This window comes from Convolutriloba macropyga, chromosome 15 (assembly GCF_964194025.1).
Source record: "Convolutriloba macropyga chromosome 15, txConMacr16.3, whole genome shotgun sequence".
NCBI classification, from domain to species: Eukaryota; Metazoa; Xenacoelomorpha; order Acoela; family Convolutidae; genus Convolutriloba; species Convolutriloba macropyga.
In genome coordinates this window covers 38,975,133-38,993,846 of record NC_134482.1, presented here as the reverse complement: position 1 = coordinate 38,993,846, position 18,714 = coordinate 38,975,133, and the positions used below count along the sequence as shown (strand labels likewise).

Genomic DNA, 18,714 nt, shown 5'->3' with positions numbered 1-18,714 from the left:
TGCACACATAGAAGCTTCACTGCCGATATATTAGGCAAATACTCCAGACAGAGTTCCATCAAAAATATTGTACCCGGATTTGACTCTGAAGGATTTTTTTCTGATTTTGCTGAACTGTAAAAATCAAAAACCAAATTTTGAAAATATTTTGGTATTCTTGCTTTTTTATTTGCTTTAGAACAGCGAGCGTTGTAGCTTTTAACGGGGAGAAATTAACAAAATTTTCAGAAATATGATTCTCTAACCGAGCATAAAAAAACGAGTACCAAAAAAATTTTGATTTTTAAAAAAACAACAGCAAGTTGCAAAAAAATCGCATATTGCAAAAAATTGCAAATTGCAAATTGCAAAAATCGTTGTTGCCAATTATTGTTAGCTTGTCAGGTGAGTATAGAGATGAGATTTTCTTTTTATCATGCCTGAATCATTGGTAATCGTGGGGGAAAGACTTAGTTAGTCAAGATCAACTACAGATTAAGCCACTTATGTAACGTTTTCAGTACAGAATTGGTTCAAAATTGACAGGAGTTGTTGTTCAAGTTCTCTTTACCAGCCTGAGAACTGCTTTCTGGAAAAAATGCCGCAAAGTAGTACAAAAAAAACAATGTTACCGAAACTTTATCCAATTTCTGTTACATTCTGATGAGCCTGGATCTGATATGCTCTAGAGGTACGTTGGCAATTTTCAACAGTAAAAATGTTTTACCTAGGTTCATAATTGAACAGCAGTTAGGTATCAGTCATTAACAAAAAACACGATTATCTGTTACACAAAATGACGTAATAAATGACAATACACCAGGCTCCAGAAATCCATTTCCATCAGTTTTGACGCATAAAGTATAAAGTGATTTTATGTGGTGAATAGAACTTTAAAAACTTTAAAATTGCCCCAGGTGCCGCAACCTCTAGTTGATTTACAATTAACGTCACGACACAAATAATTGAGCAGAAAAATTGTGTATCATCCCATGGAAATAACGTATTATGAATGCGAGGAAAAATAAAATTAAATACAAATCCGGAGTGTTTCAGATTAAACCATATTTAGAAGACAAGACCATGAAGCTCAAAAAAGGTCCATTTTAGAAGACAACGTTAACGCTTCTTCCATTGAAATTCGATTCCTGAAGCTGTTCAGTAAGTTCGGTTGTTCAAATACCAAGCCAATGAATAAAAACAAAAAATTAAACTTTTCACTTGCAAGAAGGCTCTGTAATGTGCGTTCTCACATAATAATCCGACCACACCACGCTTATCATCATTTTGGCTTAACTGTCTACCAAATGAGGAAGAGATAGAACACTTTGAAAAATTCACATACTGTTCAAAAATTAATGGTATATTAATTTATGAAATAATTCATAAAGTCACTTAGAAGGTTGATTAGACCTGCCATTAATAAGACTACAACACAAGTCAAACAACAAAATCAAATAACAACAAAACCGAATAACAACAAAAATTGTTTACATCCGAAAGTTAATGACTAATTTTTTGAAAATCAAGTCATAATAGCGTCAAATAAAACCTAAACTAAACAAATTCAATAGTAATTCATCAAAAAACATGGGATTGATTTTTTTTGACAATCCGTATCAAGTAGACGAAAAGGAACAAAAACAACAAATTTAAAAAAACGTTTGAATTTTTTGAATAGAAATAATTTCAAGTAATGGAAGCCATAGATATCAACTGAAATCTTTGAATAGCTTTACGTTCATTCAAAAAGTCACACGACAAAATTGAGACTCGCATCTATTCAGAATAAGTCGCACGTCGACAAAAAACAAACGAATATTACTCACAAAGTAAAATTCAATTAAATTTTGCAAGAAAACAGTGTCGAAGCCGTCGAAATCGTAATCTATTCCCTAAAAAATAAAATATAATCAATCGCCACTTCCTCACAACCAATGCTTTGATATGTGATCTCCCAAAACATCGACAAAAAGACGAAAATAAAAAAAAATTAAATTAAAATTTTGCAGAAAATCGGTGTCAATGCCGTAAAAAAAGCAATGCTCTAAGAATCATTAGATAAGTTCAATTGTGTCTTTATTCAACACAAATATTGCAATATAAGGCCTCTAATTGACGAGAATATGTAACATGGAGACAAAAGGAAGAGCAGAAAGCAAACCTAAAAATTACGTCCTATTATTTTAAAAACAACTGATTTGAAAGCTAAAAAAACTAGCTTTCAACTAAAATTTAAATAAAAAAGGTTCCTTTTCTCATACCTAGGAGGCCGCTAAGACTTGCATCTATCGAGAATTTTTCATTCGTCTAAAAAAACAAGAAATAAAGACAAAACAAAGAACTCTATCTATTTGTGCTAGAAGACGGAGTCCAACCCGCTAAAACCAGATTCAAATTACTGAAAAAATTGATATGCTCAATTGCGCCTTCTTTTTAAGCGCCAAAAATTGATATCTGACCTATCAATAACGTGACATGACAAAAATGGACCTCAAAAGGGGAAAAGTCCAAAAACCGCAAATTGTGCGTATCAATTAAAAAGACGATGTAACCTGTCTTTGCCGACTTTAAGCTACCATTTGAACAAAACAAGCAAAACGTGGTCAGGATGAAAGATGCATTGTTTTTCTTCAAAAACAAGTCTTTAAAAGTCAAATCAACAATAAGTGTTTGATTACAGAAACCTAGATAGGTTGCCTTGAAACTCCCCAAGAAGCCAATTGGACCTGTATTAGTAAGCCTTGATTTGCTCTGTTCTGTAATTAACATAAAAAAGCAAAAATAGGAAAATACTTTTAGAAAAGACTGTAACTGATTACAATCCGAATTATTTTGGGACTGTAAAAAACAACGATTGGACCAAAGCTATCAGTTACGATTTGTGTTTGGTCTGTATAAGTTTTGACAAAACAGGTTTAATTTGCTGAAGTCGATCTTTTCATCAGCACATTCGGATAACACAAAGTTCGAAGTTTGAGGAACAATGATTTTATTCGTTTTTTTTCTGGATCGCCAGAAAACAGTGCTTGGTCGTTTTAGTGGTTTTTTGATTCGAAATTAATAAATAGTTTTGCTCTTTAAGTGTTTCACTGCAAAATATATGAGAGAACTGAAAAAGAAGAGCGTTTAATTGGAGAATTTACATTTCGTGGTCTTTCATTTGAAACGGCGATAGTTTTATCACATCAGACATCAAATTTCATTTTTTTTTATGTAAATATGTATTTTTTTCTGATTATAACCCTAAGGTTAGATATCCACATGCTTTCAAATGTTAACTAAATTAATAGCAGTATCAGTATTGTTATTAATATAATAATCTTAAATTTGTGGCTGTCCGTTCTCATGGGTAAAAATAGGGTTCGAAGGCGAAAAAGCTATGAAATGCCAGCCAGGTAGCTGTAGCCACAAATGGGTAGAAATGGAAAAGATCCTATCCTTGAATGGAGCTCAGGAATTAGCGACCCGGAGCATAGAATTCCGGCTTCAAACTGAGATACAAACCTGCGGCCCCGGCGATGCTCTACTGGGTGAAGAATTGACAGAATTGTTACGCAAGTCGCCCTTGATCTTCCACGGTGACCCGAAAGGAGATTTGGGCTTCGAGAGTAATTTAGGAGACGACATATTAGTCGGTTTTGTGATACGAGGGACACTTTGAGGCACTGGGATCTTACTCTTATCCATAACAAGTTTAGTTATAACCGTTAGTTATAATAAGTATGGTAAACACTCATGCTTGTAAAAAAAAAACTGGGTAAACAAGCAAGGGATTGTGGGTTTGACTCGGCGACATGCTAGTTATAAATAATGTATAAAAGAAAATATAAACAAAAAAACTTCTTGGTTTTATCAACAACTAGTTATATAGTTAGAATAAAGTTATAATCAGCTGTAATAATAAATGAACAATAATATTGAGTATATCATTAATTACATTTCCGCGTGATCAAATTATTAATTTAGCTAAGTTAAATTTTAAAAACTGTATAACAAAAAAAAACGCATCTTATCGATAACCAGTCTAGTTATAACTGCGGGCATAAGCAAACAACAAAAAGGATAAAATTGAAGTTTACGGTACCAAGCAAAGACTTCACTGCGGGGAAATTTTTAAAAAGTAAACAACAACAAAGGGAAAACGTAAAACAGGTGTTTTTGTATCCCAACAAAAAAGGATTTTGTTCGGGGCAAAAAAATACAAACTACAACTCATAACGCGTGAACAGATATTTTTTGAGGGTGGATAACGCTTAACAAAGATCAAGGTAGAATTTTAACCAAAGGTGGGGTGGTTGGTTATTGAGGGGTTATAAACCTGAGTTATAACTAGAGTTATAACTTAATGAAGCCTCCATTGATTCGGGGGAGTTTTGTTTGGAATAAATTATAGAATTGCGGAATTCAAGTTGACAACCTTTCAGCAGTTAGATTATTTTCCAGTTCACAGCCAGACAAAGCCAGCCAGATGAAATTCCTCAAAAAGACTACCAAATTTTACCCCACAGTTTCTGTGCCATAATGTTGGCGCAAAATGAAAAATTTTCCCCCGTTTTTTTTTTCTCTTCAAATATCGCGGAAAAAGGGGAAAAATGGAAAAAGGCGAATTGATTTTTCCTCTTCAAATCGAGCTTCATCAAATTTGGATACAATGGTTTCCAATATATAGTATATCTAATCTTTCACTGGCAAAAAAGCAATTTTCAAATACAATTATATATGTTGGCTTTTTGATGTCCTTTTATATACTGAATATACGCATTAGCCATGCCCTGAAAAAAAGTCAAAGGACGGAAAAAATCTGCCCCTGAAATGTTATTGAAAAATATTGGGCAGTATATTTGGTAAATTTATCAGGGTTACCGAAATGGCAAATGTTAGCCCAAATTTTGTTGGGCAATATCTGGTCAATTTTTCAGCAGGGTGCTAAAAGCCAGAACAGCACAGGTATTTAATTGGTATTCAAACGCAATCTAGAAATCATCATTCGGGATTTAAGCTCCAAAAAGGGATAAAAGAGCCGGAAAATTTGAAAAGCGCTCTCTTTATTTAAATGCCTAAAGGCAGCATTTCAGGCGAAGGCTTTTTTCTTTTCACTTTGCTAAGAAGGCTCTGGGGGAGGGGCTATGTAGTTAGTAGGGTTATAACTAATAACTGGGGGTGGGGTTGGCTAGCTACTGAGAAGGTGGCGTTTCTATACCTTTACGTGGTTGCGCAATTTGGTTATAATCGCGTGGTTATCCACAATGAGAGCCCGCTAACTCCCCCCGAAATCTCCCCAAATTTAGACAAGCAACGTCAAAATTACATGTGCTGTCGGCTAATGGAATTTATTTTGGAAATTGCAAATCAAAAAAGCGTTATCATGCTGTTCCGGGATTTGTTCAAGTGCACAAAAAGTTGAACGAAATATTCCAGCGATTGAGCCAAAAACAACGTGAACAACTTAAAAGCCGGATTACAATATCTTTATTTTGATAAATTGTCACTTTTGTAGCAGCGGTCACAAAATTGCGACCGTTTTTGATTTTTAGCTGATATTATGTTTGTGTGAAGCAACCAATTATCTGAAATATGAAGGCTTTTTTGTGACTTATCAGTACCTTTTAGAACAATGCGGCCAAAAATTTGGGTAAAATAGGGTAAAATTTTCGTATCAGTGTAACCTTTTCTATCCCATTTTAAAGGTTTCCTTTTTTCTGTTTGCAAATAGAGAGGATATTTAATCTTTGTAATCGAACAAAATTTTACGACCATCATAAAAGGCAACTTCAAAACACTTCTAGTTGCAATATATAAGCGCAGGCCTTTGAATGGCATAAAAATATTTTATAGGCAAAAAAGGGCGATTAACATCTCAAGGGTTATAATTTTCCAGAGGAGGAAAGCAGGATCTAGTGGTGAAGGTGAAAATCAATCGTAGCTTCATGTTTTGATCCCATCGAGAACAAAATTTTACCCAAATTGATACGAGTGACAAAAATGATAAACTTGCGTATATTTTTTGGGTACTTTTACTGGAGAAAAAATACATCGTGAAATATATTTCGTCAACGCAAGCAAATGATCAAAATTATTCGTCGCAGATAAGAAAAGTAATTCAAAGTAAGAGGGAGACAGCTGGATTCTACCGGATCATGAAAAATAAAAGCCCAAAATCTACTTAATGAAAAAAATGATCAACATCATGATTGCTGTTTGTCTAAATTTTTCCGTTTTCCATGAATTAAAATTAAAACTTAAAATTAAAATTCTGCTAATATTAAAAAAGCCAACATAAATGGTCTTGAAACCAAAACTATATCAAATAAAGTCTGTTCACTTTTTAAAAATTTTGTAATAGCAATTATCTTAAGTTAGAAATGGCTCGAAAACAACACAAATAGTTCTAGTTGCCTAAAATAAACGTGATGTTTGTCGACAAATTGGTCTCAATAAGTGTTCCGACCCCGCTTGTGGGGGAAGGAGCTATATACTCGAAGGGTTATTTCTTTGTCCAGTCAATTTTGGCCAATCGATATATTCATCGTAGAGAAATGTGAGTGGTATCACTAAATAGCTCGTCCAGCCTAGAATTTGAAATTAAATAGATTTTTCTGAATTTCGTATTTTTCGAGGAGTTATCCAGGATTGTTTTTTGTGAACACGTCATATTTGGTATGATTTCGTTCATTTTTAGTGTAATTTTTTTTCAAATGATGATCTTTTCTTTAAAATATTCCATTGAAAGTTACATTTCACGCCGCAAAAGGACTCAGTTTCGTATTCCTAATATAAAAAAGGTGACAAAAAGACTAGTTCTGGTCTCATAGGAAAGTTTACTAAAAAGAAATTGGAATTCTATTTGAGAGCTGTTTTTTTTTTAGAAAACTTCATATTTTTTAGGTCACCTAGAGACTGGTCACTTTTCATATCGATGTTTGGTTAATGATAAACCTGATGTACAGTAAAATGGCGCCTAATAAACAAAGAACATGTTTTCAAGGAATCGCACATGCTTTTTATGGCTTCGACTCTGAGCTTTTGTAATTTTTAATGAAATTTTGATTTATTTGAGGTTTTACTGATTTTTTGTAGCCCTAGAGCATAGAATCGTTGACTAAAAGTGCGATGCTTTTTGTAATGAGCATTAGTGAAGCTATTCAGTGCTTTGATTGGACAGCTCATGCTTGTTAATACTTTATATTTAATTTTTCGAATTTTGTTTCAAATATTAACCGACCATAAACCTTTTTTTTTAAACTGAAAGTCAGTTTCTGTTGAAAGCTATTGATCTTATTGTCTGCTATTCTTTGAAAATAATTTTGCAAAAAAGTTTTTAGAACATTAACCTATTTTAAACCTATTTTCATGGTTGTTAAGAAATTCTCAGTAATGACCATAACCCCTTTCTTTTTTTCTACAGCAAGCTAATTTATTAGGTTATCTTTTTTTTTCTAACTCATAGTTTTATGGCATCGATGCCAGAAGATTTCAAAAAAAAAATTATGTTTGTACTCTTGGTTCCTGTTGAAATCTTATCATAATACCCTAATATTGATAGCTCCCACTGGTTTTGACAACACGCTAAATAAAGCATAGATAAAAGTTTCAGATAAAAGGATATGACTAGTCAATGACAAATAATCCTGTCTTCCCATCGAGGCTTAACAATTATGCTCCCATCGAGCAATTTTATTGCCTTTCGCTTAAATCAATTGAGTTTAATGGCGTTGATACTAACGGTTTTCTCAGAAATGTCGTGGTTTTAAAGAATTTGTTCATATTTTTTGATATTTTAAAGTCATATTGAAAAAAAGAACTTCATGTTGTTAAAAAGTAAATGGATGGTAGAAAAGTCATTGCCGAAAAGTTACTTTTTAACGGCTTCGACACTTTTCTCGCTCAATTTTTTTTGAATTAGCTCTTTTTGCTGACCGGTCTCAAAAGCTTGTAATTGAGTATTCAAGGACTGATGTTACCCGAGGCAGTCATTTTATAGCGAATAGTCTCAAAGTTTATGATATTATACATTTTCAATGATTAATTTTTAAAATTTTTAAACTTTTCAGTTTTTGTTGTTTTTTTTCGTCAACTTGTAGCTTAATCTCATCATTGAGAGATCTAATTCAGTTTTTTTTTGTGTTAGAAAAATGTAAATGTCCAGTGATATCATGTCGTAACTGATGAATTGTTTATGGACAATATGCATTTAAATAAAAGTTTTAGTGGTGTACTTGTGTTTCTTTTTCTCTTCTTTTAGCACTTTCGCGTAATAACATATCCTAATGATTTTCATATGTGGCCCAAATGCACTTATTTATTCTTTTAGTAAAATTTTAGTTGCTTCAATATGTATGAAAATGGAAGGAAGAATACATAGTAATCAGAAAATAGCTAACAATTTTAATGGCTTCAATAATTTGTGTTTTCGCAAATTGTTTATTTTTTATGAGTTTTTCCGCTTCTGTAGTCCGTTCTTATGGCTTAATCTAACCAAAGACAGGTTCGATTGGTTTCATAGTGAATGTTTAGTAAATTTATTGAGAATTATTTAGTTAAAAGCAACTGATTTTTAAGACTTTAGAAAATAATTGGTTTGAAAAAAGTTGATTGATTTTCAAATTTCGCCTTATTATTTCCCTTTGTCGACTTTGTTACCTAATCTCATTAAGGAAAAATGCCATCTGCTGCATAGTATGGACAAAGTAAGTTTGTGCAGTTAAGGTTTTATGCACAAATTGGCGTTGTTACTAGGTGCGTTCAAATTTAGATACTTAGTTTTTGCAGTGAAATTTTTTTGCTTCTTTTGTTGTGTGTGTTTTTTTTCATAGTTTTATCAATAAAACATCTCCTCAGCGCTGTGATGAGGCGTGCATTAGCAATATTTAATTCAAAAAGTAGTCAGCTTTTTAAACGTTTTTTAAACTCAAACATCTATTTTTATTATGTCTTCATTTGGTTGACAATTAAGTCAAAAATGTAGATGAGCTGGGGTCGGAACATCATTCGCGAACGCTCATTAATGAGCATCCTTGTTGAAAATAAAAGTACAATTGAGAAATATACACAAAAAGTTCTTCTGAAATTTTTTAACGAGTTTATGTTGAGCCAAATCTAGGAAAATTGAATCGTGATATCTGTAGTGTCTTTGTGATCATAAAAAACAAAAAGAACAAAACTACTTAGTGTTTGAATACAGAACTGCCCTACTGATTTTTTTTATTTAATCCTGAGTATTTTAATCATTCCTTAGTCATGTCAAGTGTTAAAGTTTGAGCGACTAAAAGCTGTGTAAACTCTATTAGTATGTCGAAATACTGCTTATTGTTTTTGGAAAAACCAGCAAAAGCTGTCGCAGTTTACTTGAAAAATGAAGGTTAATTATAAATACCTTATTTAAGAAAGTTAAATGAGCAACCTCAATAAAAATTTTGAAAACAGATTTAGAAAATTTACGCGCACTGACTCTTTCTGCAAAAATCTAATGAAATTTGTTAAAACTAAAAAGTTCTCCAAAAAATATTCCTGTGTTAGTATAATTGGGAAAAAAATGTTTGTTAGAAGTTATTTGAAAAGCGACGTCTAATAAATTTTATTAACAAAAACTTGGATGTAGCAGTAGAAGAGGAAGAGAGAAAGAGAAAGTCTAATTTTTTTTTCTATATTACGACAAAACAAAGCTTTTACTCACGTTTTTGGTAAATATTGACCACTCTCTACATAATAGTTTTTAAATAATTATAGTAATAACTATTTTAACTCTCGGTGTAAAAATGTTTTGAATGATAATCTACTGTTTTGAAGAACAATACTTTAACGTCGAAACATTTTGATAATAATTCTCATGCTAATTCTGAAATCAAGAAATACTTAAAACTAAGCTGTTATTATTATACAGAACTGCCCTACTGATTTTTTTTATTTAATCCTGAGTATTTTAATCATTCCTTAGTCATGTCAAGTGTTAAAGTTTGAGCGACTAAAAGCTGTGTAAACTCTATTAGTATGTCGAAATACTGCTTATTGTTTTTGGAAAAACCAGCAAAAGCTGTCGCAGTTTACTTGAAAAATGAAGGTTAATTATAAATACCTTATTTAAGAAAGTTAAATGAGCAACCTCAATAAAAATTTTGAAAACAGATTTAGAAAATTTACGCGCACTGACTCTTTCTGCAAAAATCTAATGAAATTTGTTAAAACTAAAAAGTTCTCCAAAAATATTCCTGTGTTAGTATAATTGGGAAAAAAATGTTTGTTAGAAGTTATTTGAAAAGCGACGTCTAATAAATTTTATTAACAAAAACTTGGATGTAGCAGTAGAAGAGGAAGAGAGAAAGAGAAAGAGAGAGAGAGAGAGAGAGAGAGAAAAAAAAAGAAAGAGAGAGAGAGAGAGAGAAAGAGAAAGAGAGATTACGAGAGATACAGAGAAACCGGGAGGGAGGGAGGGAGGGAGGGAGGGAGGGAGAGAGAGAGAGAGAGAGAGAGAGAGAGAGAGAGAGAGAGAGAGAGAGAAGCAAGGAAAGAAGAAAGAAAGAGAGAAAAGAACGGATTGTGATTTCTTTGTTTATTGCAATATACAATATACAAATATCCTTCTCTCATAAAAAAAATTCAATCCGTCATTCAAATATTGGTAACGGTCAGTTTGTAAAAAATTTCAAAAGGTACTCAATATGGATTTGACTAAACTGAAAATGTAAATATTTGTCATCCTTATGTTTTTTTTGTACTTGAGCAGGTTGTAATTTATTTTAAAACGAATGTCTCTTCAATGCATTAAAATCAGAATTCATCTGCACTGTCAAAAAACTAGTTGCAGGTTGGAAGTTGTAACCTGGTTAATGAAAGATGTCATTAGAGTTCAATTAAAATTTTTTCTAAGATTAGTAGTGAACATTAAAAAATGAAATCACCTTTGGAGCACTTTTGATTTAAAGTTTTAAAGTTTTTTTTAACTAGCAAACTGCGATTTAAGTTAAGGGCCAAAATTTTGCACGAGATCAGATGAAAATCAGGATTGCAATCTTGAAAGAGAAATTCTCATGCGACCGAAAACATATTCTTGAAAAAGTAACAATAACTGACTCAAGCTTTATCTGAGAGCAATTAAAAATCATCATTTTTTTCAAAAATGAAAAAAAAAAATGTTATTCCCTTACCATAGGACATACCGCAGCCAGAAGTTTGTGCCGTCCAAAATAACGAGTGATGGGATCAATATTTTAACTCTCACATTATCAGCTCTTGCGTTTAAAAATAAGTTTAATCAATTCACTTAGGTGACTAAATATTGAATAACTGTAAACACAAACCTCTACTAATCTTGAATTGGGTTGGCTAAATGGTTATACTCAACCCCAAAAGTTAATATAATTCCGAAATTCGATCAAAAATAAACTTATTGAGGCAATTTTGTGAAACAAAAGCTCGAACCGTTAGAAAACTTCAAATAGCGAAAACGCGCAATTGTGAAATCAACCGGCTAAAGACAAAAGAAATGTTCTATTCGAGTGTTTATTGCTTTATAACTTTTGTTGACAAAGTAATACTACAAGTTATAACGCAATGGTAAAGATTAGCACCTTCGGTTTAAGTCTCTCCAACTTAATCAACTAACCATACTTCTACTTAACATTCTGAACAACACTTTGATCTTGTGAAATTAGATACAAAAGCGTTGCAACAAATAACGGCGACTTGTGTTGAATAAAATGTGAAATGCTATACACCGCGTGAAAAAAAAAAGTATTCTTACAACCGTTAGATTTCAAATTCTAAGCTACAGAAAATGCGCTGAAAAAGCACCAAAAATGGCCCGAAAAGCTTGAAATAGTTTTGAGGTCAAATAATGAAAGTTACCCACCCCCCCCCCCCTCTTCGCCTTCACCAAAAAAGTACGCAAATGGATCAAAATTATTTGGAATAAAGCTGTCTATGGTTGGTTTAAATGCTCAAAATTATTTCGTCTAATTTTTTTTTCTATATTACGACAAAACAAAGCTTTTACTCACGTTTTTGGTAAATATTGACCACTCTCTACATAATAGTTTTTAAATAATTATAGTAATAACTATTTTAACTCTCGGTGTAAAAATGTTTTGAATGATAATCTACTGTTTTGAAGAACAATACTTTAACGTCGAAACATTTTGATAATAATTCTCATGCTAATTCTGAAATCAAGAAATACTTAAAACTAAGCTGTTATTATTTCAAAGCGTTCATATAAACGCTTTTGAACAAAAATAGCTTTAATATTCGGTTATAAAAATGAGATAAAATTCCATAATTTTGAAACTTTGTCATACTTTATCTCCAGTGCCGACTAATTTTATCCCAGTTATTTCGAAGACCACCCAATTTAACCCGAATCAAGTCAAATCCTCAAAATCAAAGGGGGGCTTGAAATAGTCTACTTTCTACATTTAGTTTATTGGGCTTTCAAAATGACGGAAATCTCGCTTTCACTTCAAATAACAGCCCGTTCAAATTTGCTTGTTTAATATTATTGTTACCTGACCTTGATAGGCTTAGGGGTGAAATTTAGACCATTTCACAGCACGTTTTAGATCTGTTCAAAATGTCATTTAAGTATTTCGGGAAGTAAAAGTATTATAAAACTTGGGATTACAATAAACAGTCTTAATAAATGTATAATTATTAATTTCGTTTTATTTTAGAAATATTAAGATTATTATATGAATAATTGTCCAAAATAAATTGATATTCAGTTAGTTAGCCAGAATAAAATCAAGTCAATAAATTAGTAGGAGTATCTCTTATCTTCAGAGCAAGAGTTGTTAATTCTATTCCGACCACATCAAAGGAGTGTTAAAGAACTACCAACTCGGAAACCAAAATGACGAAATCATTAGAAAAATGAAAAGGAACAATTTGAAAAAAGGACAGCAGATAATTTCAGCAACTAGCTCAGTCCACTGTGTAACGAAAAGCAACGTTAATATGCAATTACCAAATTACTTATGTTACTGCTTTGATAAAGAATTCGGTTTTTCACACTTGGGAGCCAGAACAAAGATGCAGAAAAAAAATGCATTTTGAAAAAAATTGCAGAACAAAGATCCAGAAAAAAAATGCATTTTGAAAAAAATTGCAGAACAAAGATCCAGAAAAAAATGCATTTTGAAAAAAATTGCAGAACAAAGATCCAGAAAAAATGCATTTTGAAAAAAATTGCAGAACAAAGATCCAGAAAAAAATGCATTTTGAAAAAAATTGCAGAACAAAGATCCAGAAAAAAATGCATTTTGAAAAAAATTGCAGAACAAAGATCCAGAAAAAAATGCATTTTGATATATCAGTTGAGAGATCAGAATGTGCTTTTCAAAAATTTACTTTTTTTTAGATCCAATGTCGCCAAAAATTCCGAAAAGAAAGATAAGATCTGTCTAAAAATAGCACGTTATATATGGAGATATTAGTTAGAGACATTAACAAAAAACTGCTGTAGAAATTTCAATGAATCGTTATAAATATAATGTTCCATTTTTTGCTTTATCTTGCTAAATAGAAACGAACCAAAAACAATCTGAAGGATACAAACTTTTCACATTGCTCTGTATTCAAGAACACTTTACAAGGATATCAAATTGCAGCAGTGAGATGATTTTTGACATCTGCAACCATTCTTTTCACTGAGGCAAATCCTTTGTATAAATTGTCTTAACTATCTTTATTCAGTAGTTGTCGAAAAAAATCATCCAGACAAAATTACTTATTTTTTTGTCGTCTATTTTCTATGCAGTTCTGTGTATGAAATAAACCGATGGAAAGAACACGCATATAAATTTCAAATTCAGGCATTTAGTAATTTCAGTCATTCAGGCACAACGTTCGGAAAAAGTCTGAAAGAAGCGTTAATCTGTTTAACGGATTGAGAAACACATCAGAACAAATCCTGATTTACATTTCAAAGACATATTCTTGAATTTCTTGAAAGATATTTTTCGTGATAACTGAATCAAGTTCCCCAGAAATGGAGTCCAAAATGCACAACAAGTACTTTTTGGTCGATTTTCAGCCATATGTGCTTGACTGTTTCTGTCTCTAAGCTGCAGTTTTAATTTTCGAGTTTAAATTTTCGATGAAAATAATTTTTTAAACATTGTTATTTCTCACAAAATTTCTTGAGTTATTACAGACAGATCTCAATTCACTGTCTCCTTGTTTCTCAATATCTGAAAAAAAATGTAAAACAAACGGAGCAAGTTAGATTGGCGGGCTGGAAGGTTATAAAAACGGGTTCCCCGGGAATAAAGATTGCTAAAATTTACTCAATCTTGTAAACAATGACAAAATTTCATGTTTTTAAAGTTGTTCAAAAGTTAGAATAAACTGACCAAAATTGTGGCGCCCATTAGGGCCCAAAATTTCCCTCACGAAGCAAAAGTATCGGAATTTCTCTTTATTGTGGAATATTGCTCACAGTGATCAGTAAGTTGATACTATAATATTATAATTTGGCCTCAAAAAGTGTCTGAATACAAAAAAGGGCTGCCATAAACTTCTTCTCTTTTTCAAAAATAATAGCAAAATGAGAACTGGAACTCAATGCAGGCTGGCCCTGATTTGAGGCCTGTTAAACTGAAATATTATAGGATTGAATTCTTATAAAAAAACTGATTCCCCGTGGAAATCCACTGAGTACATTAATTGAGCTACATTTTGCGTGAATCGTTTTAACAAATAGTTTACAACGCATTAAAACATTACTTAATTTAACCAAAACTGACGGTTAAGCATAAAACAATGAACTCCAAGTACAATATAGTTAATTTTGTCTTTGATGTTCATATGAGACGTTTTTGAACACATGAAATATTATGTTTTGAACAACATTGAAGCAAACTAATGCGTTATGTTAAAAATAGCAATTGAGAGCGATTAGTAAGAAGATAATATTCAAATGTGTATGTGCAAAAACTTACTTGGCAAGCTCTCATAAAAAGTTTTTTGTCCAGGATCAACCAACTTAAACAGCTGACATTAATTATTTCTTTTTTTTCTAAAACCAAATTCGTTGAAACGTCTAAGTTTGCAGATTTTTAAAACAAAAAATGAATTGCTATGCACCATGAAATAAACAGTAATCTTATAACCTTCAGATTCTAAAATCTACGCTACAGGAAATATGCAGTTAAAAGCAAAAACGAGTGTACTAAAAACTGAAACTATCATTTAGGCCAAATTTTGTTAGCTATTCGAACCCCTAACACTCTCCTACGATTCGCAACAACAGCAATAAGAAAAAACACCAATAAAACCGAATTTAGCGCAAAAAATTTTGTGCTGAATTTGGATATGCGTTAAAATCTAATCAAATAATTCAAATTTTTTGTCAATCAGAGTTTCTTATAAATGATGAGATGTAAATTTTTTTTACGCGCAATTGTGGTTAAAAGTGGGCTGCGCTCCAGATAATGATTCGAGAAGGTAATGATTTTTAAAGCAACGTAAGGAAGCTTCGTTCTGTGTTCTGTTCGCTTTCTTATATCCATTTAAACGGTTTGAAACGTAGGAATCCTTTGTTTTTTTCGAACAAAACTTTCAGTTTTTTGTTTATAAAGTAGTCCAATGTTATGATGGCTTTCTAACGTACCTCCTAGGGAAAATTTCTTGAAAAAAGAGTGCAAACTTATTTACATTCTCAATGATAAAACTATGTGAACAGTCACAAAATCCAATTATTTGTATGGAAAGAAACCAAAGATTTCGTACTTTTCAAACCAAAAGCAAACGGATCTAAGAAACACAATCTACATACATTTTCCTACGTTTTTAAGCCGAGAGTTCGAACATTTCTTACGCTTCAAAACCTAATATACCGAATTTAATTAACAGAACATACCGATAATTTCTTTTTTTTTGAATCGAACAAACGATAATACCAACGATTTATATGTAGAAAACCAAACATACCGAGATTTTTCCACGTCGTTTTTATTCGGTTTTCTGGAATATGGTAGAGTGGTTGATATCTTGCAAAAGCTGTACCGAAATATGATATCTAATAAATAATGTGAAGTTAATTAAATCTGAATTACCTGGTTTTTGATGGCAGCTGCAGCTATTCCAACTTCTAAAAGAGCGAGAGCAAACTCTTTTCTGTTATATTGAACAGCTAAATGAAGGGGCGTGTTCCTTTCCTAAAACAAAAGAAATTATCAACGTTCTAAAACGTGACCACTTAATGAAAAAATTGTGTAACTGCGTGACTTTCTTGATGAAATTTTGAGCAGCTATGAAAAATTAATAATCAACAAATTAGAAGTTATTGACCGAAAAGTGAACAGTTTTGATCAAAAATTATTCAGAATCAGCAGGAAAAAGCGAGTACATTTGAAAAAAATATTGCATAACTAAACGATGAAAAATGTTTCAGGACTAGTATCAATGTTTTTAAACATATACTCATATGAACATAACACATCAATACACACACAGGCACACACACAATACACATACACACAGAATCTTACACACAAACACACACACACACACACACACACACACACGCGCAGGAAGCACACATAGACACACACACACACACACACACACACACACACACACACACACACACACACACACACACACACACACACGCACACACACACACACACACACACACACACACACACACACACACACACACACACACACACACACACACACTCACAAACAAACACAAACAAATACACACACACAAACACACACACACACACACACACACACAGACACACACACACACACACACACACACACACAAAGACACATTTTTGTACCGCACTATGTTAAACATCATATTGATTTCATAACTTTTTTTATTACGATGCAGACTGATTAAATGACTTACAGAGTTAACATCCTCCAATCGGCAGTTTGAGTTGTTGGCTATTAAGAATCTGTAAGCAGACAGCTGATTGTACCTCACACAAATATGCACACACGAATCTCCGCTCTAAACAAAGATGTCATCTCAAAACTTTAATTTTTTACCGAAATATATTTGAAATGTTTTTTTTGAGGTCAGTTTTCATAATCAATTAGTCACGTTTGAATTATGCTCAATTAGCTCTCAGAAAAATGATGTCAGAGGTTCGGTTAATTTTTATTTTGTTAAATCATCGGAGAACAAAAAATTTTTCCCAGCGTGAAAAACTTTTCCCAGAGTGAAAACTGAAATATTAATTGGCAAATTTGTTGCAATTTTTCTTGTAATAAGAAAATCTAGTATAAAATATCGCTGATTTGTGACAGCTGATCATAAAAGTCCATTCGTAATATCTGTGAGGTTTTTGTTTTCCTTTGAAATTGGAGCGTTTGTAAAAAGAATGCGGTTGACCTAAATTCAAATGGCTCTGAAGAGGTCGAGAATGAAATTAAGAAAATTTAATTTATTCAACTTGACTACTTTCATGGTCCGTCACTGCTTAAATTTGGTCGGAGTATCAATATGAGTATCATAAATCAGATCGTTGTCAAGGACTGCCAGAAATTAGGTCTTAATTGTTGAGAATACGACTGCAAATAATCAATATAGCTTTCTGCTTGTTTCGTGTCCACGCGTAAAAAGAGCGCGTTCGAAACAATCAGTTCCTTCGAGAGAAAATGGTACCACAGATTTAACGCTGGGTAGAAAGGGCACAATCATGGGAAGAAAACATTCCCAACGCCTAAACACCACTTCGTCCCGTATTTGCAAATCAGATTTTTGTTGACAATTTTTTGTGATAATTGAGCGTTCAGGTTATAGTGAAGTTACTCGATCTGTTGATCTGGGCCACGAATAAAAATAACTAACTGTCTAATTTGTGTGAATTATTATATATCGAAATACGGATTATAATAAAAAACTTAAACACTTTACAGACAAACAATTTTTTTTAATCAATGTGAAAACAAAGTTGCAATTTAAAATGCACAAGAAGTCCTAAATTATCAATCAAAAGTAAGATATGGAACTTTTGTAGAGACAAGATATATTTTTCTGTTAGCACAGTGGATTAGAAAAAATGATTGGGATGGGCCATAGATATGCGAATATAAATAAAAAAGGTTTTAAAGTATGGTAAAACAAACAAGGTGGTTAGAGTCTATAACCATGGACTAGGTGAACAAAATGTTCGAAGAAATGATGAATCAAATAAGAAACATATGCATCTTATAAAAAAATAAGCAGGTTTTGTGATGTGCGTTTGCACATCATGTTCTGACCCGCTCTACATCCATGCAATTTTAGTTTAAATGGCTCCCAAATGAGTAAGAGATCGAAAAAGTTTAAAAATTAAAATATAGTTCAAAAACAATTGGACTACCAAAACTTACGACACAAACTCAATGTTAAATCTGTCGAAGCCGTTAAAACAAAAAGTAATGCACTTAAATCTTTATACAAATTAAATTTGGTCAATATTCACCACAAAACAAAAAATTGTTTGTTTGACATGCAACCTGTAATTACGTAATTAATGAGACTTGGTAACAAGTAAACAAAAAAAGACCAGCAAACGGCGAATTTATAAAATAAATCTATAACTGTTTAACCATCTCATTTAAAGTCATGAAAAACTTTGGCTATGAACTAAAATACGCAAGTAGGATAACGTGTTAAACCATGAGACAAATCTTTGCTGACTTTAAGCTAAACGATGACCAAAAACAAACAAAATACGCTAAGTTCAAAAATCCATTGTTTATTTTGAAAATAAATAAATTTTAAACTCAAAGCGA

The 18,714-nt window shown here is 32.2% G+C and overlaps 2 protein-coding genes across 7 annotated transcripts in view; both read right to left on the bottom strand.

Moving 5' to 3' along the window:
* The window catches only part of LOC142354058 (uncharacterized), a 469,891-nt gene that overhangs the window by 261,474 nt on the left and 189,703 nt on the right, over positions 1-18,714 (bottom strand). The gene's annotated exons all lie outside the window — the stretch shown is intronic.
* Positions 1-18,714, bottom strand: part of LOC142354424 (uncharacterized) — a 118,049-nt gene that overhangs the window by 70,899 nt on the left and 28,436 nt on the right. For 4 of the 6 annotated variants that reach the window (XM_075406717.1, XM_075406718.1, XM_075406716.1 and 1 more), the window contains 2 exons: positions 16,838-16,942; positions 16,029-16,130 (listed from right to left, as the gene is read on the bottom strand). In XM_075406717.1, the coding sequence (XP_075262832.1) occupies positions 16,029-16,130; positions 16,838-16,942 (207 nt within the window). Of the gene's footprint in view, positions 1-3,486; positions 4,444-11,123; positions 11,695-16,028; positions 16,131-16,837; positions 16,943-18,714 lie in introns of those variants that run through there. The other 2 variants (XM_075406720.1, XM_075406719.1) reach the window with 2 other exon arrangements.